At 36.9% G+C, this 17,225-nt stretch overlaps 1 protein-coding gene across 1 annotated transcript in view; it reads right to left on the reverse strand.

Moving 5' to 3' along the window:
• LOC149205697 (CBBY-like protein) overlaps positions 1-17,225 on the reverse strand; it is a 346,883-nt gene that overhangs the window by 158,256 nt on the left and 171,402 nt on the right. The window contains exon 6 of the mRNA XM_089393529.1: positions 1,588-1,634. Within this exon, the coding sequence (XP_089249655.1) occupies positions 1,588-1,634 (47 nt within the window). The remainder of the gene's footprint in view (positions 1-1,587; positions 1,635-17,225) is intronic.

Below are 17,225 nucleotides of genomic sequence, written 5' to 3' on the forward strand. Positions count from 1 at the left end.
AATTAAGCGTGGTATTATAGGGTGGTCCTGGTGCCCTCTCTGCAAGCAGAATGCCAAATCAGTCAATCATCTTTTCCTATTCTACTCCTTTGCCTCAGCTGTTTGGTCCTCTGCTATTGCTTCACTGGGGTAAATTATCAGTGGCGTGGGGATTCATATGAGGAAGCATGGGGCCTCTAGTGGAATTTTGTCTCTCCAAAGAAACTCCGAGATTTGCCCCTTATTATTTCCTGGGGCATCTAGTTGGCCCGCAATGCCAATGTTTTCTTGGACAGAACCTCAATTACGAGTGCGGGTGGTATTGATTTGTATTTTTCAAATAGCCATTCCTTCCTGTTGAGAGTGGGCCTGGGCCATGGAACAAACAATTTTGCTGAAATTATGAGTCTTAAGCTTCTTCTCCTTTTTGCAATTGAAAAAGAGATTCGCCACATTCAGATTTTCAGGGATTCACAGTTGATTGTTAATTGGTTCAATGATGTTTCTAGATTTCATGTTCATACTTTTGGTCCTATTCCAGAGGATATCTTTATGCTGAAACAGTCTTTTGATTATATATCTGTTTCTCACATTTACAAGTACAGGGAAAGAAATGGAGGAGATCTTTATGCTGAAACAGTCTTTTGATTATATATCTGTTTCTCACATTTACAAGTAAAGGGAAAGAAATGGGACAGCCGACGGCCTGTCCAAAGAAGGCATTACTCAGAATGTAAGAACTTGGCAGATAGAAGAGTTCAAGGAGAACCAACACTACAGTTACTATCACAGGCCAATCTGATGGTTTAATTTTTGCTTCCAGTTTCTGCTCATGTTTTTCAGCTATTTTTTATTCTAAACAATATATTTATGTATCTACATGTATAGTTTCTTGTGGGCTGTTAAAATCCAGTCGCCTTGCTCATTTTCTATGGGCTGATTATCATGGGAGATAGTTCTCAGACAGTTGTCTTCTGAGGACGTGTGGCGGTTTTTTTTGTTTGGTTTTTGATATTCTGAGGCTACACGTGGCAGTTTTTTTGTTTGTTTTTTGATATTCTGAGTCTATGTGTGACAGTTTTTTCGTTTGTTTTTTGATATTTTGCTCACAGTTTGATGACAAGGCTATATTTATGCAGCCTGATAAAGGCCTTTTTTAGTGTGCTTAAAGCACATACTAAAGGTAATTTTCATATCTTTAATGAAAGTTAAGTTTTTTTCCTTGGAAAAAAAAAAGTAACATTTTTACAAAAAAGAAATATGTATATCTAATTGCATTGATATTGGAAAAAAAACTATTACTTTTCACAAAATCACTTTGGTGGAACATAATGATTTTCTTTTTAAAATTCATAACTCTAAAAAATCCCTGCCATGGTAATGCTATAAGCTGCATAGCCCTCATTTAGAACCAATGCTCATTTTAAAATTTTACGTCTTTATTTATTTTTCCTCCATTCCTATTTTTCATTTTTTTACTTATTTATATTATTGAAAATTTTGATTTTTTGCTCCTTCCAATATAGATAACAAATTTTCATATTGATCATATTTTATCCAAGTTGTATACTCTGCAAAATATTTATTTTTATATTGTTCTAGAATGACCTTGATGTGCCAAGTCCAAGAGTTGTCGCTGCAAGGAGGTATATGGCCTGCAAGAGCAAACAAACTACTACCTTAGTATATGATGCTATTAACTTCATTATACAATGTACATCCATTTCACAAAACTCAGTGCAAGGGACACACAAAAATTCCTTCCAAGCCTATTATTATCACAATTCATAGCACTTGCAGTATAAGACAGACCTAGAAAAGTAGCAAGTTCCCTCTACGAATGATAAGCCATTTTTTTCATGCCAAAGCTGTAAAGAGATTACTTTTGAATGTCTTACCAGGAAGCCAATGAAAAAGGACTGCCCAAAATATCGAAGAAAAATAGGTCCACCGAAACTTATGAAGAACTGTGGATCACAAGCTAAGTCACATGACACGAGGACACGAGACACAGAGGACATGTAAATACGAGTATTCGACACGAGATGCAGCGACCCCGGAAACAGGGTATGAGGGGCACGTTATATATATATATATATATATATATATATATATATATATATATATATATATATATTAAAAAAATACTGAAATATAGTGCTTGATCCATATAGATATGAATCGTGATGATATCTATTTAGTATTTAGTATACACTATTTACTATTTAGTAATTTACTAGTTAGTTTATTAATTTACTACATCAATGATGTTCACAGTTCAGTGTTCATTGTTCATGTTATAATTTTTTTTATTGACTTCCGTTTGATCATGTTCAAACTTCACATAAAGTAGTTTATGAACTATAAATTTATATGTGTTCAAACTTCATTGTTGACCAGAGCATTAATCGAGCTTTCCCTCCCTTTAGACCTCGAAGGTGTAGTGAGAAATGAGCACATGACGGGGAGCTGGGATTTTTATTTCAACACACGATCTATACGTGGTCACTCATGTATAATTAAGTTCCATAGGCTATAACACAACTTACAAGAAATTTAAGTGCTCCAAACTCTCAGCAAAGCATGCGAATTCTCGTCTCCTACATCTCCAGGTCCAAGTCGATGTGAAGTTGTGAGCATTGCACTCTAATCTGATGTAATTCCTCACACTGCACAACAAACTGGATTCCAGCAGTGAGCAAATTCAACTTCGGTGGCGAACAATGACAAAAAAAAACCCAAAAATAAAGCATGTTGCAGGTTTTAAATGTCACCTTTCATGGGACACGTGTCCTAAGAACCAAAAATGTTAGGGCACGTTTTTGTCACGTCCAAAACATGTGTCTCAATTGGAGGACATGAAAAAAAACGTTTTTGACATGTTTTACGGCGGTTTTCGTGTCTGACACATGAAATACGGGACACGAGACCCTAAGGGACATGTCTTGTGACTTAGATCATAGGTTTCAAAAGAAGCCCCTCTACTTGAGGCATCTATATTCTATATGATGAGGGACACATAAGAAAAATGAAGAATACCCAAGGCAAGGTATTTGAAAGAAATTGATGAGAATTCATCAGTTAGCCTGAGTCAAAATATGTCTCTTACAACAAAATCTAGCACCCACAAAAGTGAAGTCCTAAGCACCAAGGTGATCGCTGTGTGTAACCTAGGAAGGCTTCTGACTATCACTTCAACAACTCTTCTTCTCATTTTAGGCTAACTCTTCTCTAGCACAAGGGGAGTATCCCTAAAGTAGGATTATCAAGGCTATGGAGTGGGGCCACAAGGTGAAAATGAAGAGTAAGCCTTCATAAAACAAATTGTTCTAGTACAGTCTAGTATGGGCATGGAAGTGGACATGGGAAAGGGATATGGACAAGATAGGAAATGGAGGAAAAGAATAAAAAAGGGAAATGATATGGAAAGAAACTAGTGCCTATCAATGTATTGGGTCAATGGAGTCATGAAATATTGCATGAATTAAAGAGATAACTTGCCACAAACAACTACATGGAGGTAGGCCATAGGGTAGAAAATCCTAATTTTCCACATTCGACCTAATTAGATGAAAGAACTAGTTTTGATATATGTATTACTTAGCTATATACTCGAGGTTAAAGGAACTAGCTTTGATACAATTCCCCTTAAGACATGGAAAGCTAATCTTAGAGAGCTAGAGTTGCTAGTCACCATACAAATATGAAGGTGCTGATTTATTTTGCTGAATTATTATCACAATTCAACAACTTAGTTTGATAAATGAATGAAAATAGTGCAGAACTAAAACAACAATAGAACAAGTGGGATATGCTCTTCACATTAACTATTCCAAAATGAAATGGATTTCATTATTTGACCTTCATATAAGTATGATAGCAAGGTAGTTTCAACTTTCTACAACACATTAACAACAAAATTGAAGATAACAGGACCATACAATAAAATAGAGCAATACCTCACTTATTCATAAGTCTTCAAGGATTTGATATACAAAGGAGCTCAATCAATCATCACCTCCAAGCTCCTTCTCTATCTCCCATCACCCCTCAATATCTAGCCATATCACTAATCATACCACTCTCTTGATCCCCCAAGAATGGAGAAAAAACTTCTCTTTATATAGAGGTAGTTTCATCTCTTTCACAATAAAATAATTTTTTTCTCCAACTAATTCCATGACAAGTCAAAGAAATATAAAATAACAAAGTAGTTAACTTCACTCTAATCAAAGTTGACTATGTCACGTGGCCTTCATCCCTCTCCAAGATATTTCACTACACTAAAAAATATGAAGCAATAAGCAAGAGAAATCTCAGAGAGAGAGAGAGAGAGCATATTACAATGTTTTAGAAGTTGCATGGTTTACTTAGAAGAATTCATCAAATCTTCCCTCCAAGTCATATGAATGAAAAAAACAATATAATATCCCCTCTTATGAGACTGCTCCATCAACCAAATCCTTAAACTAGGAAGTGTGGTATGTTTCCCCTTTATAGTAACTACCTTAGAGATACACTCTGCGAAGTGTGATGTTGTTGCATGTACGACATTCCTATTGCAACTCCTTAGATCTAGGCTTGTTTTTCTCCTCCAATCCATCATGCACTTGTGCTTCAAATTCATTTTGTAGTGATATATCAATTCCTACTTCCTAGACACTTTATTTCATATGTACTAACATGCACTACTCCATGATCATTTTTTCCAATTATTATGAGTCCATGTGTTGTTTCCCAACTTAGAGTGGTGTTGATAAATTCTGACTTGTTTGTAAAGTGTGCAACATAGATATGAAACATTATTATTTATATTTGAGTAAAAGTCTTATTTTTTTCCTTGTCTAGCCATGGGGAGCATAATTGTTCTTAGACAATTGTGTCCTAGCCTAGGCCACTAGGTATTTCCAAGTATCAAGGTAGGTAGTGTAATCATAACACCTCCATACTTAACTTTTTCCATAATTTCCTTTACATTTCCATTTCATTCATACAAAATTTACATTCCCTAACTTATAAATAACATATCAAATGTCACCAAAATGAGTCCAAATGAAGAATTCAGTGTTGAATTTTGTAACTATGGTCAGTCTTCATAACGTATATTTGACCAATTGATGTATTTGTATTGATTATTTTAAAGCATATTTTAAATGCTAGAGTCAAAAGAAAATTATATTTTGAGTGAAGTCCCATTTGGACTTTTGAAAGAAGAAAATTTGAATTTTTGAATTTGCAATTTTTGGCTCCAAGATTCTCAAGTTGGCCTCCCTCCAAGTCAAGTCGGCCCAGGGAAAAGGACACACCCATTCGACCTAGCACATCACTGTAGAAAGGCAACTCGACCTCATTCTCTCACCACCAATTCAGACTCTCTCAAGAAGACAGTTTATGGGCATCCTAGTGAAGATCAAGAAGGACAAGAAGGATGAATTGGATCTCTCTCTCTCTCTCTCTCTCTCTCTCTCAAGCTCGCACATGTGGATAGCTTCTCTCTCTCTGCAATTCACATATTTCTGGGAAATTTCTGTTGCAGAGGCTGAAATTTATGGGTAGTTGTTGGTTGCGAAAATTATGGGATTCTACAGGAGGGTCAAAACGCTGGGTCAAATCAGGCAGAGTGAAGTGCTGGATCAGGTTGGGAGGCTTGACTTGGAGGGTTTGACCAGGTGTGACCTAGTTAATGACTAGAAGGTCTAGGTGTGTCTCTTGTTGAACAGAAGAATTTCTCTATTGAAAAGGTTGCTAGGTTTTTCCCCTTAATGGGTTTCCACAAGGTAAAGCTTGTCTTCTCTTTGTGCATTATGATCTCTACTATTCTATTGTTCTTGTATGGTTGAACTTCTGAAGCATACTTGTTGAATGATATATTGGAATAATTTAAAGGAACATCAACATCAAAAGTAATTATTAGTTTTTTCAGAAATATTGTGCTAGTCTCTATTGTACTTAAGAAAATCAACATTTAGGAAAGAAGAAAATCATGTGAACCTTAGTCAAATTAAGCGAAAATAAAAAGGTTGAGAGATAAAGAGCATAGAAAGGGAAATAATTCAAGTCCCACTACAATAAAGGGCCCACCCCCTAAAGTCCTAAAGTTGAATTGCTATCAAAAGAAAAAAAGGACTAAGAAACTAAGAAAATGTGTCAAAAAGGGGAAGAGAAAAGTGCCAAAGTAGAGAAAAATGAGCAAAAATTTCTCTCTCTCAAAGGTTTGGGACAATGAATGAAGATTCCTAGCCAAAAAAAAAGAGCTAATTGGACCGGATACAAACTCAACACATCATTACTTTGAAAGTTATTCTTTAGGTTTAACCTACTCCCTTTCCATAAATTATAACACCCTCACATTAACTTAGAAACTTAGGAGGATACCTTTTGTCTTACTCTCAAGACATATGTAAAGGGGATGAAGTTATACCACCCTAGTTTTCCTAAGCAACCGGTAAGACCGTAAGACTAGTTCATGTTATTTTTGCTAACTCAAATTATCTATGCTGTCTCACCTTACAACTTTTGTTCAAAGTTTGATTCATGATGATAGGTTGGGTGCTATGCATAGGAATTCATACACATTTCCTTGAAGGTCCGTGATAGCATGGACACCACATCACCAAGGTGTCCACAACATTACATGGAGTTTGTTCTACATTTATTCCTAGCATATATGAGGGATTGCCCCCTTGCCCTCGCCCCTTGTTATTTAGCCCATTTCACATTTGATGGCTTGTTATCTATGCAGTATCAAGCTAATGTGTAATGCATGTGTGAACACACCTAGTCTATTGTAGATATTATAACATGATTCTAGAGAGTTCTAGAAAGTTTTCCATGGTCTAGACTCATAGAAAAAAATGGTTTCATTTCTCATACATGTGAACAATTATTATTATATTTATGAGAATCTAAGTGGTTTGACCCACTTTTGACTCTCATTTTTTTTCTTTTAATTAGCCATTTGTTGGAGCATTTCATGACTGGATCAAACCATTTAAAGAGCTCTCACATGTGTGGATAAGGGGAAGTTATGATTTAGTTAGAAAACCACTTGCTCTAACACATTATTCGACAAAAGCACATTGTATTTAGAAACCCCCTCTTGAATAAAAGGAGGATGTTTAATTCATTTTCACTCATGATAGAAAATGCTCTAACACATTGTTTGACAAAAGCACATGGTATTTTGATAGTTGTATTGAGACACCTCCTCTCCTATAAAAAGAGGATGTTTAGTTCATTTTCACACATGAGCAAAGATAAAGAAGACTTCTTTAACATTTGTTTAATATGACTTATTTTTATTCTTTTGCAAATATTCTATGGATTTTAAAGAAAATAAAATTATATCTTAGACTTCTCAAGCAATCAAGGTCACGATAAAGGATCCAAGGAAGTATAACCTTTTATTAATTTTTTGCATTTTTCAATAGTTATTAGATGATTTGTTTTTTTGCAATAGGAAAATCATGACATACTTTCTTAATATTTCATTGTTCATCTAAACAACTCTTTAATTTGACTTGGTTATTTTGTTAGATTTAGATTTAACCTCCTTAGTGAGATAAGGTTTTATGATTTCAAGTCAGTGCTTTTCTCCCAATCTTAGGTGGTAGTTGACTTGATCACACTCCCTATGGGGAGTCATTCAATTAAAATAAAAGTCCAATATGAAATGGTGAAGGTATTCATCTATTTTTTTCAATCAAAATTTAATTTTTGACCTTTATTTTAAAATTTTCCAAGGGAATTAAAGATTTCAATTTCAAATTTATTTTTTAATTAACCTGCTTACCTCATGTTAGGGTTTTACTTTTCCATATGTATAATTTAAGTACAATAAATTAACAATATTGGGTTTATTAGAAGCAATTGGAAAGTGGCTTTATTACTTATCAATAGTCTCAACGTTTGGATCCTCAATAGGGATCATCTCTAGGAGCCTTCAACGATCACTGTTTAATATTTTAAATGGATCGGATTTTTTTCAAGGGTTTTAACTGAAATATGAACATTAACACTCAAACCCTTACTTAGGTCGCATTGTCACTATTGTAAAACAATTTTTTGTTGCTTTATTGGAACAATGCCAACACATGATCTGTCTCTATGCATGATTTTTTAACAAATTTTGAGTCAAGCCTAGAAGGGGTCAATCCCCTAAGCAAATTTCTTGATAATTATTCATGTCTGATTTCCTTGTGGGTTTTCTTTTCAACGCTTGGTAATTTTTTTTTAAGGGGTGAATACTCACTGTGTAAAATTATTCTAACTCCATCAGGCAAATTTAACACATATTTGACAGTGGCACTTGACCGAGAAACCTGGCCTTAGCACCATATTCAACGAGACAAAAGCTATCGTGGATTTTCTTCAAAAGCTATTGTGGATTTTCTTCGTAATCGGTTATGGAATTTGATTTTTCGTACAAAGGGCAGAGCAGAGCATGGGGAATGCCACTAAGTTTTTTTTCCTGATCTGAATTTACTTTACCAATAGGTCCATATCTTTATAGGTGCTTTGGGTTCGATGAGTGAGGTGGGGAAATTGCATGGATCGATTCTGGGTGTGTCTCTTTCGATTTTGTCAACGAACATATTCATAAATAAACCCTCGACCTCCTTTAATTTCACATCGGTTTTGCTCTAAAAAGTCTCTTATCCTCCACATTACTCAAATCGTAGGTCCCTTACAACGAAAGGGTTTATACGTAAATAAGGTAAATCAATACTGGGTTGTGCCCCACATAAAAATATTGTAGAGAAACTTAATTCGATGGTTTGTTACAATGACTCAATTTATGGTTGCAACTTGATTTTTTTGGGGCCAACTCCAAATATCGAAATAACACCATGGATCCAGGGTTTAGTTCAATTAGTCTTTCCAAATATTTCTGAAGTGCATGCACAACTTGGCTAAATTTGAATCTAATGGTTTACCCGAAACCACTTTTTTAACTTGTCACACTCTTACCAGCCTAATGCATTTTAAAATCGTAATCACTATTGAGCATGGTTGCGCTTTCCTTTTTGGACAACTTTGAATATGGAAACAAGGTCGCATCTCTACCGTCCCATTAGTTTAATTATTGAACTTTGAAAGATATGAACCCATTTCTACATTTGAATAAGGGTTACTGAGTATTTACTCTTGCTTAGTTTAAATATAGTTAAATTAGAGTGAAAACAATAAAAAGTTCCAGTGTTGATAATATCGCCGATATTTCGGCGATATTCGTAAATATCGCGCGATTTTGGTGAAAACGAAATTTCGGTAGGAAAATAGCGCGATATTTTCATGTTTTTAAATTCTCGCGAGATTTCCGAAATTTCGGCGATATTTCCATAAATATCGCGCTACGACTGCAAATATCGCGGGTTAGGTTTAAATCTTCAAAATGATGCAGTTCGATTTACATGAATGATAAGGGTTTGATGATTTACATGAATCTTGGGCACCTATGATAAGGGTTTGATGATTTACATGAATGATTTAACTTTCAGTCTTGTTTCATTCATTTTGGAAACGTTCTGGCATATTTAACATCTGAAATTACCTGTCTAACCAAATCGATGTAAGAAATAGTACAACAACCTAGTTGATGGTGCTAATGTCACACTGTTTTGAGGTTTCTAATAATAGTTTACTGCAGAGTTTACTGTCTCTTCCCAAATCTGAATGGAAAACGTTCTGAAACTCATGAACTAGGCACTTAAATGGTTAAACATTCCTCTGCTTATGCAAAGTCACAGAGTGTATATATCATGGTCATTGCTGCTTCCTGCCAACACTTGTGGTACCATTTTCACTGCTTAGAATAATATTCATGGCGGTTTTTATCTCTGGACTTTAAATGATGGTTGATTTGCTTTGAGCACTGTGGGTATTTACTATCTACTTGGCATAACCTTATTTGCTTGTCACCTTTGAATGCTAAATTTAAATGATGATAAATCTGCTCTAAGAAGCCCGGGGTATCATGTGGATCGTTGTCCCTTTGATTATAATATGCTTTCAGTATATGATGGCAATCGTATCTCGAATGGTGGCCTTTTTCATGGTATTTCTGGATATTGTTGACAGCTGAATTTCACACTTTAAACATTCATTCTCATGGTTAAGATAACACACTAGTAATCTCTTTTAAATGACATAATTTGGCTCACATTGGATGATAATACTGTGCTGATGTCTTCTATAATGTTGATACCTGGGAGTTGAGCAACACTAAGTGGCATAATTTCATCATTGTTTGGGTGCCTCTTACACCGTCTTTCATTTTAGAAAACACATGGTAAAATGCTCTGAAAATTGTTAAAGGATCACTGTTCCGATGGTTATAATCCGATCTAAACATACAGTGGCATATTCACTATTTTTCTTTCTTACATTTGGAATGGTCACTGTTTACATTATGCAATCTCACACCCTAAGCACACAACCGATCTCTTTACTCATGTTTAATAATACACATTGAAGATCACTGTTGAATGGTATAAATTGGGCTTACATTGAATAGGTATCACTGTTCAATCATATGCTTTGGATGTTCACTGTCCTCAGTAGTTATATTCTACTCTTGAATAATGTGGTAAAGGCTGCCTAAATGCTAGTGTCTCTTACGTTTTCCGAGTATTGTTGACATCTAAATCAAATCTGGGCCCACGCAGAGCTAGAAGGGTCAGCACAGACTTTTAAATCTTCAAATGATGCAGTTCGATTTGAGTCCTTGATTGGACAATTATCAATTTATCACTATCAGGGATCAGCAGGATTTGGTATCGCCTTTGAAGTTTGATGTATCATTTCTATTTGACATCATATATATCAGTGTTTTCTTCATATTTATGTGCCAATGTGTTTAGTTCATGTTGTTATTGCTTTGTATGTTTAGAAATCTGAAACAAAATGAATATATTATGCATTTTTTATGCTTGCCGATATTTGCCGATATTTTGCCGATATTTTCGCCGATATTTCCGATAAGATATTTTCCGGACCCTCGCCGATATTTTCCCGATACCGATATTATCAACTTACAATTAAAATAACAAGATAATTCATGAACAAATAGAGTTCTCATAATTTTTGGCTAGGGAGCAATAATGTAGTGAAATCTAAGTAAAAATTTTGTCTCCATGATGACAACCAGCTGATAATAACTTGAGTGATATAGGTATTATTAATATGACCCACAAGCATGTGAATTTGAGAGTCTAGATTAAATCTACAATGTCCAAATGGGATAACAGTAAGTGATGAGCATGCAAACAACGCATGTGTCAGACCCCAAGGAGAAGTAAGGATTAATAATGATATCTATTCCAAATTCATCCCTTAATACCCCCTCCACCCATTCCCCAACTCTTGCATATCTCGTTATTAGAAAACCTCGACCTCAACTCTTGTCCTTTCTGTCAAAGGTCAATGTCAATATTTCTTTGAATCCCTCATCAGCTAAAGCTCCACCCTCAATGTTGATTTGCAACATTTCTTGATTCCATCTCTTTGTCATTTGCGCTTCTCAAAGTGTTATGAATTAAAATAACAAATATTAATAATAATAAATTAATTAATGTCCCATACATTGTGAAGAGACATGGGTCAAAGGATGTGACCTTCTATCTTCGTGGCCAGTCAAAGCCTATATAGGCACACCAACACGAAGAAATGTAACCACCAATTAATTTTTATGAATAATACAACTACTACTTACTACAAACACAAGTCTACACACACAAATTCATGTTTGCATATAGGTTTAACCATTTCAGTGGTATCAGAGCCACTATTCCGCTAGCTCAACGTCATCCTTCCTATGCCATCACATCTTTGTTTTATGTATCACTGTCTTCCCTATTCCATTCGTCCAGTGCAATTGTCCACGCATTCCCTGCGTTGCTCGACACCAACCCTTCCACTGCTGCACGACACCACATCTGCTGCTGTCCGTCGAGCCTCCTGTCCACGCCAATGCATTGCGGCATGCCGCTAAAAACACGACCATTCCTCTCGCCGCAATCAAACACCTATGCCACGAGGAACTCCACTTAGTTAAAATTGTCGTCCTTGGTGTCATCGTCGTCGTACCTTGTCCGCAACCGGTGTCTGTCTGCAACCAGAAATCTTCACAACATTGTCAGGCCGCAGTCTGTCGTGCCCTTCTTCCTCCCTACCGTGCTCGTCTTCCCATCCGTTGACCTGGGTTAAACCGTGACAGTCTGCTACCACCGCCTGCCGTGACAGTCCCCGCTGCTTGCCCACCTACTGACCAACGGTCCTATTGATATTTTCTGCGGAAAAGCGGATCAACATATCACACCTTGATACATATATTACCATATTAAAACACATATAATTTAATTGAATTTATTAGTTAGTTTATATAAATTGATTAATCTAATTAATTAATTTATATACCAATGATATAATTTAATTAAATTTTATTAATTAGTTTATATAAATTGATTAATTTAATTAATTAATTTATATAATTGGATTAATTTAATTAATTAATTAAAAAAAATATGTTATTATTATTTAATTAAAAAAATTGGGTCTACAAGGAAAAAGAGGAACAAAATGGGAAGCGGTGATAATGACAACAATTCGAAGAAATTTCAAGAAGAACTTGACAAAATGCACAAGCGCCTTGACAATGTCGAAAGAAAACAAGATGAATTCGGGAAGAGCCAAGACCAAATGGCAGAGGATATCAAAGAAATAAAGAGCATGATGAACCAGTTTATGGGAAGATACAATCCACCTTTTACTCCCTTGGCCATGCAAAGGCCAAAGACTCCGGAAGGCGAAATTTTTCCAAGTCATGAATTTCCGTTGATGCACGAAAAGCCACGAGTAACGCATATACAGTTCGAAGGAAGTTAGTACTATACAAAGTTTCTCGACAGAGATTACCTTAAAATTCAAAGAGAATTACCTAAGTAAAATGGTAAGGACCATAAAGACGCTATTGTATGGGTAAATAAAATGGATGCCATTTTCGGAGCAAACCCTTTAATAGGTGAGCAAGAGAAGGTCATGACCGCATCCAACAACTTGGAAGTTGAAGCATATGATTGGTTCCTATGGTGGTCCAACAAATGTGCAACTTGCTTGTTCAATTGGGAAAATTTTAAAAATGTCTTGCTAAAAAGGTTTCATGACGAAGAAGATGACGATGTTTACGAAAAATTTGTTTACCTCAAACAGAAAGGATCAGTAAGCGAATACACCCACGAGTGGGAAGTATAGGTATAAGGCAAAGGGGCTTCTTAGACGAATAGCTCCTAAAGATCTATTGATGTGGCCTTAAGGATTATATTTGGGAAGAATTAAAACTATATAAACCCCAAACCATTGAAGAAGATAGACATGCAACAATAATTATTGAGAGAAAACATAAGCTCAAAATGTCATCATTCAGGGAAGACGAAGACCAACAACAACACTTGGGAAAAATAGAAACTAACAAATGTAGGTATTGTGGAGACAAATTGACATGAGGGCATAAGTTCCTTAACAAGAAATCATACACTCATTGTTAAAATTGGCAACTAGGGCCAAACTTCATGTGGGTCATCTTATTCAGAGCTGATAATATTTTTATTAGATTCCTCTCGTCGAGAGGTGTAGGATTGATATAAAGATCATCCGATTCCGATAAGTATTCATGGAGATATGAATTTATTTTGATTATGGAATTATTATCAAGCCGACCTACAACTCATGTAGGCTCAGAAGCCCAACAGTCGCATCTATTCAAACACCAACGTTGTGTATAATACAGGACTTTTCCTCATTTGGACTCACTCATCTCATCACATCTCTCTCTCTACTGCGCAGAAAAGGGTCTCTCCCTCACACATGTGAAGCCGGAAGCTGCTGAAACTGAAGTTGCAACTGCAGAAGTAAAGATTGACCTACGTGGACTAGAAGATCTCCTCATCTGAACTGCGTTGTAGGTTCATCTGAACCTCCTTTGAAAGCTGCAACTTTTGGTGGTGGAATCAAGTCAATCCGACGGACGGTTTGCAAGATATCGACTGCCCTAGTTTGAAATCGGAAGCTACTGAAACTGAAGCTGCAACTGCAGAAGTAAAGATTGACCTACGTGGACTAGAACTCCTCATTTGAACTGCATTGTAGGTTCATCTGAACCTCCTCTGAAAGCCGCAACTTTCGGTGGTGGAATCAAGTCAATCCGACAGACGGTTTGCAAGATATCGACTGCCCTAGTTTGAAGCCGGAAGCTGCCAAAACTAAAACTGCAACTGCGGAAGTAAAGTTTGACCTACGTGGACTAGAAGATCTCCTCATTTGAACCTCCTCTGAAAGCCGCAACTTTTGGTGGTGGAATCAAGCCGATTCGACGGTCGGTTTGTGAGATATCGTCTGCCCTAGTTTGATGATGAAGCTGCTAATGTTGATGCTGCTGATCTAGGGTTTGCTACTGCTGATATAAATCAGATTTATTGTACTATTTCTTTTTGCTGAATTATTAAAGATAAAAAAAAATGATCAAAGGGTTTCCCCAGACATTGTGGGGTTTGTCCCTGGCTAGCCGCCACATCTTGTGTCTCTTGTCTTGGCTTGTTTTCTGTCGATCATTTAATGTTCTATCTGCACTTTACTTTATGTACATTTGATTGCTAATCTATGGAATATAATAAGAAAGAGAAGTAAACTATTATAAGCATAGAACATACCATAACTTAACATGGTATCAAAGCTGAGGTGAAGACAAAGCCCAAGCAAGAGCAAGAGCAATCACCGAAGAGAAAATTGGCAAGGCTATCCTAAAAGAACGATGGGGTCCTCAACACTCTTTCCTGTCGAAGACAAGCTCCGTGAGAAAGCTGACTATCACGGATGGAAGATGTCTATCGATCTTACCCTTAAGGATCAAGGAGTGTTGGACCATGTGAGAGGCAATATTGTTGAGCCTCTATCAAATGCATCTGCTGCTGCCAGGAACAAATGGAAAACCGGTGAAGTCTAAACAAAGAAGATCATCCGAGACTCTATTGACAAGCGCTTGGTGGCCTACATCTCCGATCTAGACACCTCCAAGGAAATCTATGATAGACTGGCGAGTTTACTTAAAGTAAATGATGCAAATCAAGTTTTGTTTCTTAGAAATAAGCTAAGGAAAATCAAGAAGGGTAAAGATGAGAGTATGCAAGCATACTTCTTAAGAATCACCAAGATCAAGAACGATCTCCTATCTATTGGGGAGACTATTACTGATAGGGAAATGACACTCAGGACTTTTGGAGGATTACCATCCGAATGGTACGTGTTCAGGACTACTCTTCTGAACAATAACGTAAGTCCTGGTTTCGAGGACTTAATGGATAGATGCATTCAAGAAGAAACAAGGGTAGAAGAGCAAGAAATGCGCATACCTAAAGGTCCTCCTGTTGCCTTTTCTTCTCATGCTAAGAAAATAAATAATTCCTGGACTAAATCAAAAGGAAAGGCTGGACCTAAGGATGGAAGAAAAGGATGATGTTACATCTGTGATAAAGCAGGTCACTATGCAAGGGAGTGCCATGATAGAAAAGACTCACACCGGGACGATGATCAAAATCCCTCTGATGGCAATCAAAGGAATGACAAATTCAATATCAAAGGTAAGAGGAGAGCTGGGAATCAAGGAAGAGGACAACCATTCAAGAAGGCTAGAAATTCCAGGATGTATTAAATGCACCTGACCTCCGAAAGAACCTGGTGTCCATCTCGGCAATGGAAGACAAAGGCTACAAGGTAACCTTCAGCAATGGCAAGGTATGTATATGGAAAAAAAATGTTAAAGATGCCTTTACTCTTGGGTTTCGTGTTGATTCATTATATCAGGTCGATGGAAGTCCGCTAGGTGTCATATCTTATGACACATCTCTTCAGTCTGAACATTGGCATTAGAGGTTTGCCCACCTTCATTACAAAGCTCTACCTGGTGTAAGACAAATGGTGACAGGGATGCCCGAATTCCAAGTAGGGAAAGAAGGTGTATGTCTAGGATGTGCCGAAGGAAAGCTCAAAAGGGGACCATTCCCCTCAAGTCAAAGCAAGACCTCTGATATATTATAGTTGGTTCACTCAGGCATATCTGAGGATGGCATTAAGAGGCAGACTACTACACCACATACTCCTGAGCAGAATGGTGTGGCGGAAAGGAAGAACCGTACGATTATGGAAGCTATCTCTATGGGTAGATGATGTAACAATGCCTGATGTGAAGGTACCCATGGATCTTATTTATCCACCTGAGCGAGGCCTTCATGGCTTAGGGGGATACTTGATGATGCTGAAGGACATGCTACACCCTAAGGAACCTTCCATGAAAGTAAGAAACCTAACAAGTATCAAGGATACCTGACCATCATGAGCACGATCATACAAAATAAGCCTCCATAATTCTCAAATGTCGTCAAGCATCAAGTATGGAAGGATGCTATGACCAAGGAATATGAGTCTATTATGGAGAATGATGTCCGGGAAGTAGTTCCCTAACCCCAGGACAAGACAATTGTCACTTCTAAATGGCTTTACAAGATAAATCATGCAGCAGATTAAAGTACGGAAAAGTATAAGGCTCGTTTTGTTGCTCGTGGTTTCTCCCAGAAGGATGGTAAAGACTATGATGTGATATTTGCACCTGTTGCCAGATATACGACCATCCGCTCGATCATAGCCCTTGTGGCTTCACAAGGATGGAACCTACATCAGATGGATGTCAAGACCGCGTTCTTGCACAGTTCGATCAAAGAATAGGTCTATGTGGAGCAACTCGAAGGATTTGAGATTTATGATCGAAAATCTCATGTATGCAAGTTGAAGAAGGCTCTCTATGGGCTAAAGCAAGCACCCCGAGCATGGTATGAGAGGATCGATAGCTACTTGATGAAGCTGGGATTCACTAGGAGTGAAGCCCATCCTAACCTTTACTTTAAGGTTGAAGATGACAAACCTCTCATACTAGTGTTGTATGTGGATGACCTCTTTCTAACAGGTGCATACCCTCTCATTCACAAATGTAAGAGGGAGTTGGCTTCTGAATTTGAAATGAAGGACCAAGGACTTGAAGTGTGGCAAAAGCCAAGGGAACTTTTCCTATCTCGAGGAAAATATGTGGTAAAGATTATGGAAAGATTTGGTATGGTGTACTGCAAGCCCGTGACTACCTCGAGGATCTTAACTTTCAGAAGTTATATGGTAGTGATGTCGGACCAAATTTGGGAAATGCC

Source organism: Pinus tabuliformis, chromosome 1_2 (genome assembly GCF_031772625.1).
Source record: "Pinus tabuliformis cultivar Carrire ecotype Pingquan chromosome 1_2, CPIR1, whole genome shotgun sequence".
Lineage (NCBI taxonomy): Eukaryota > Viridiplantae > Streptophyta > Pinopsida > Pinales > Pinaceae > Pinus > Pinus tabuliformis.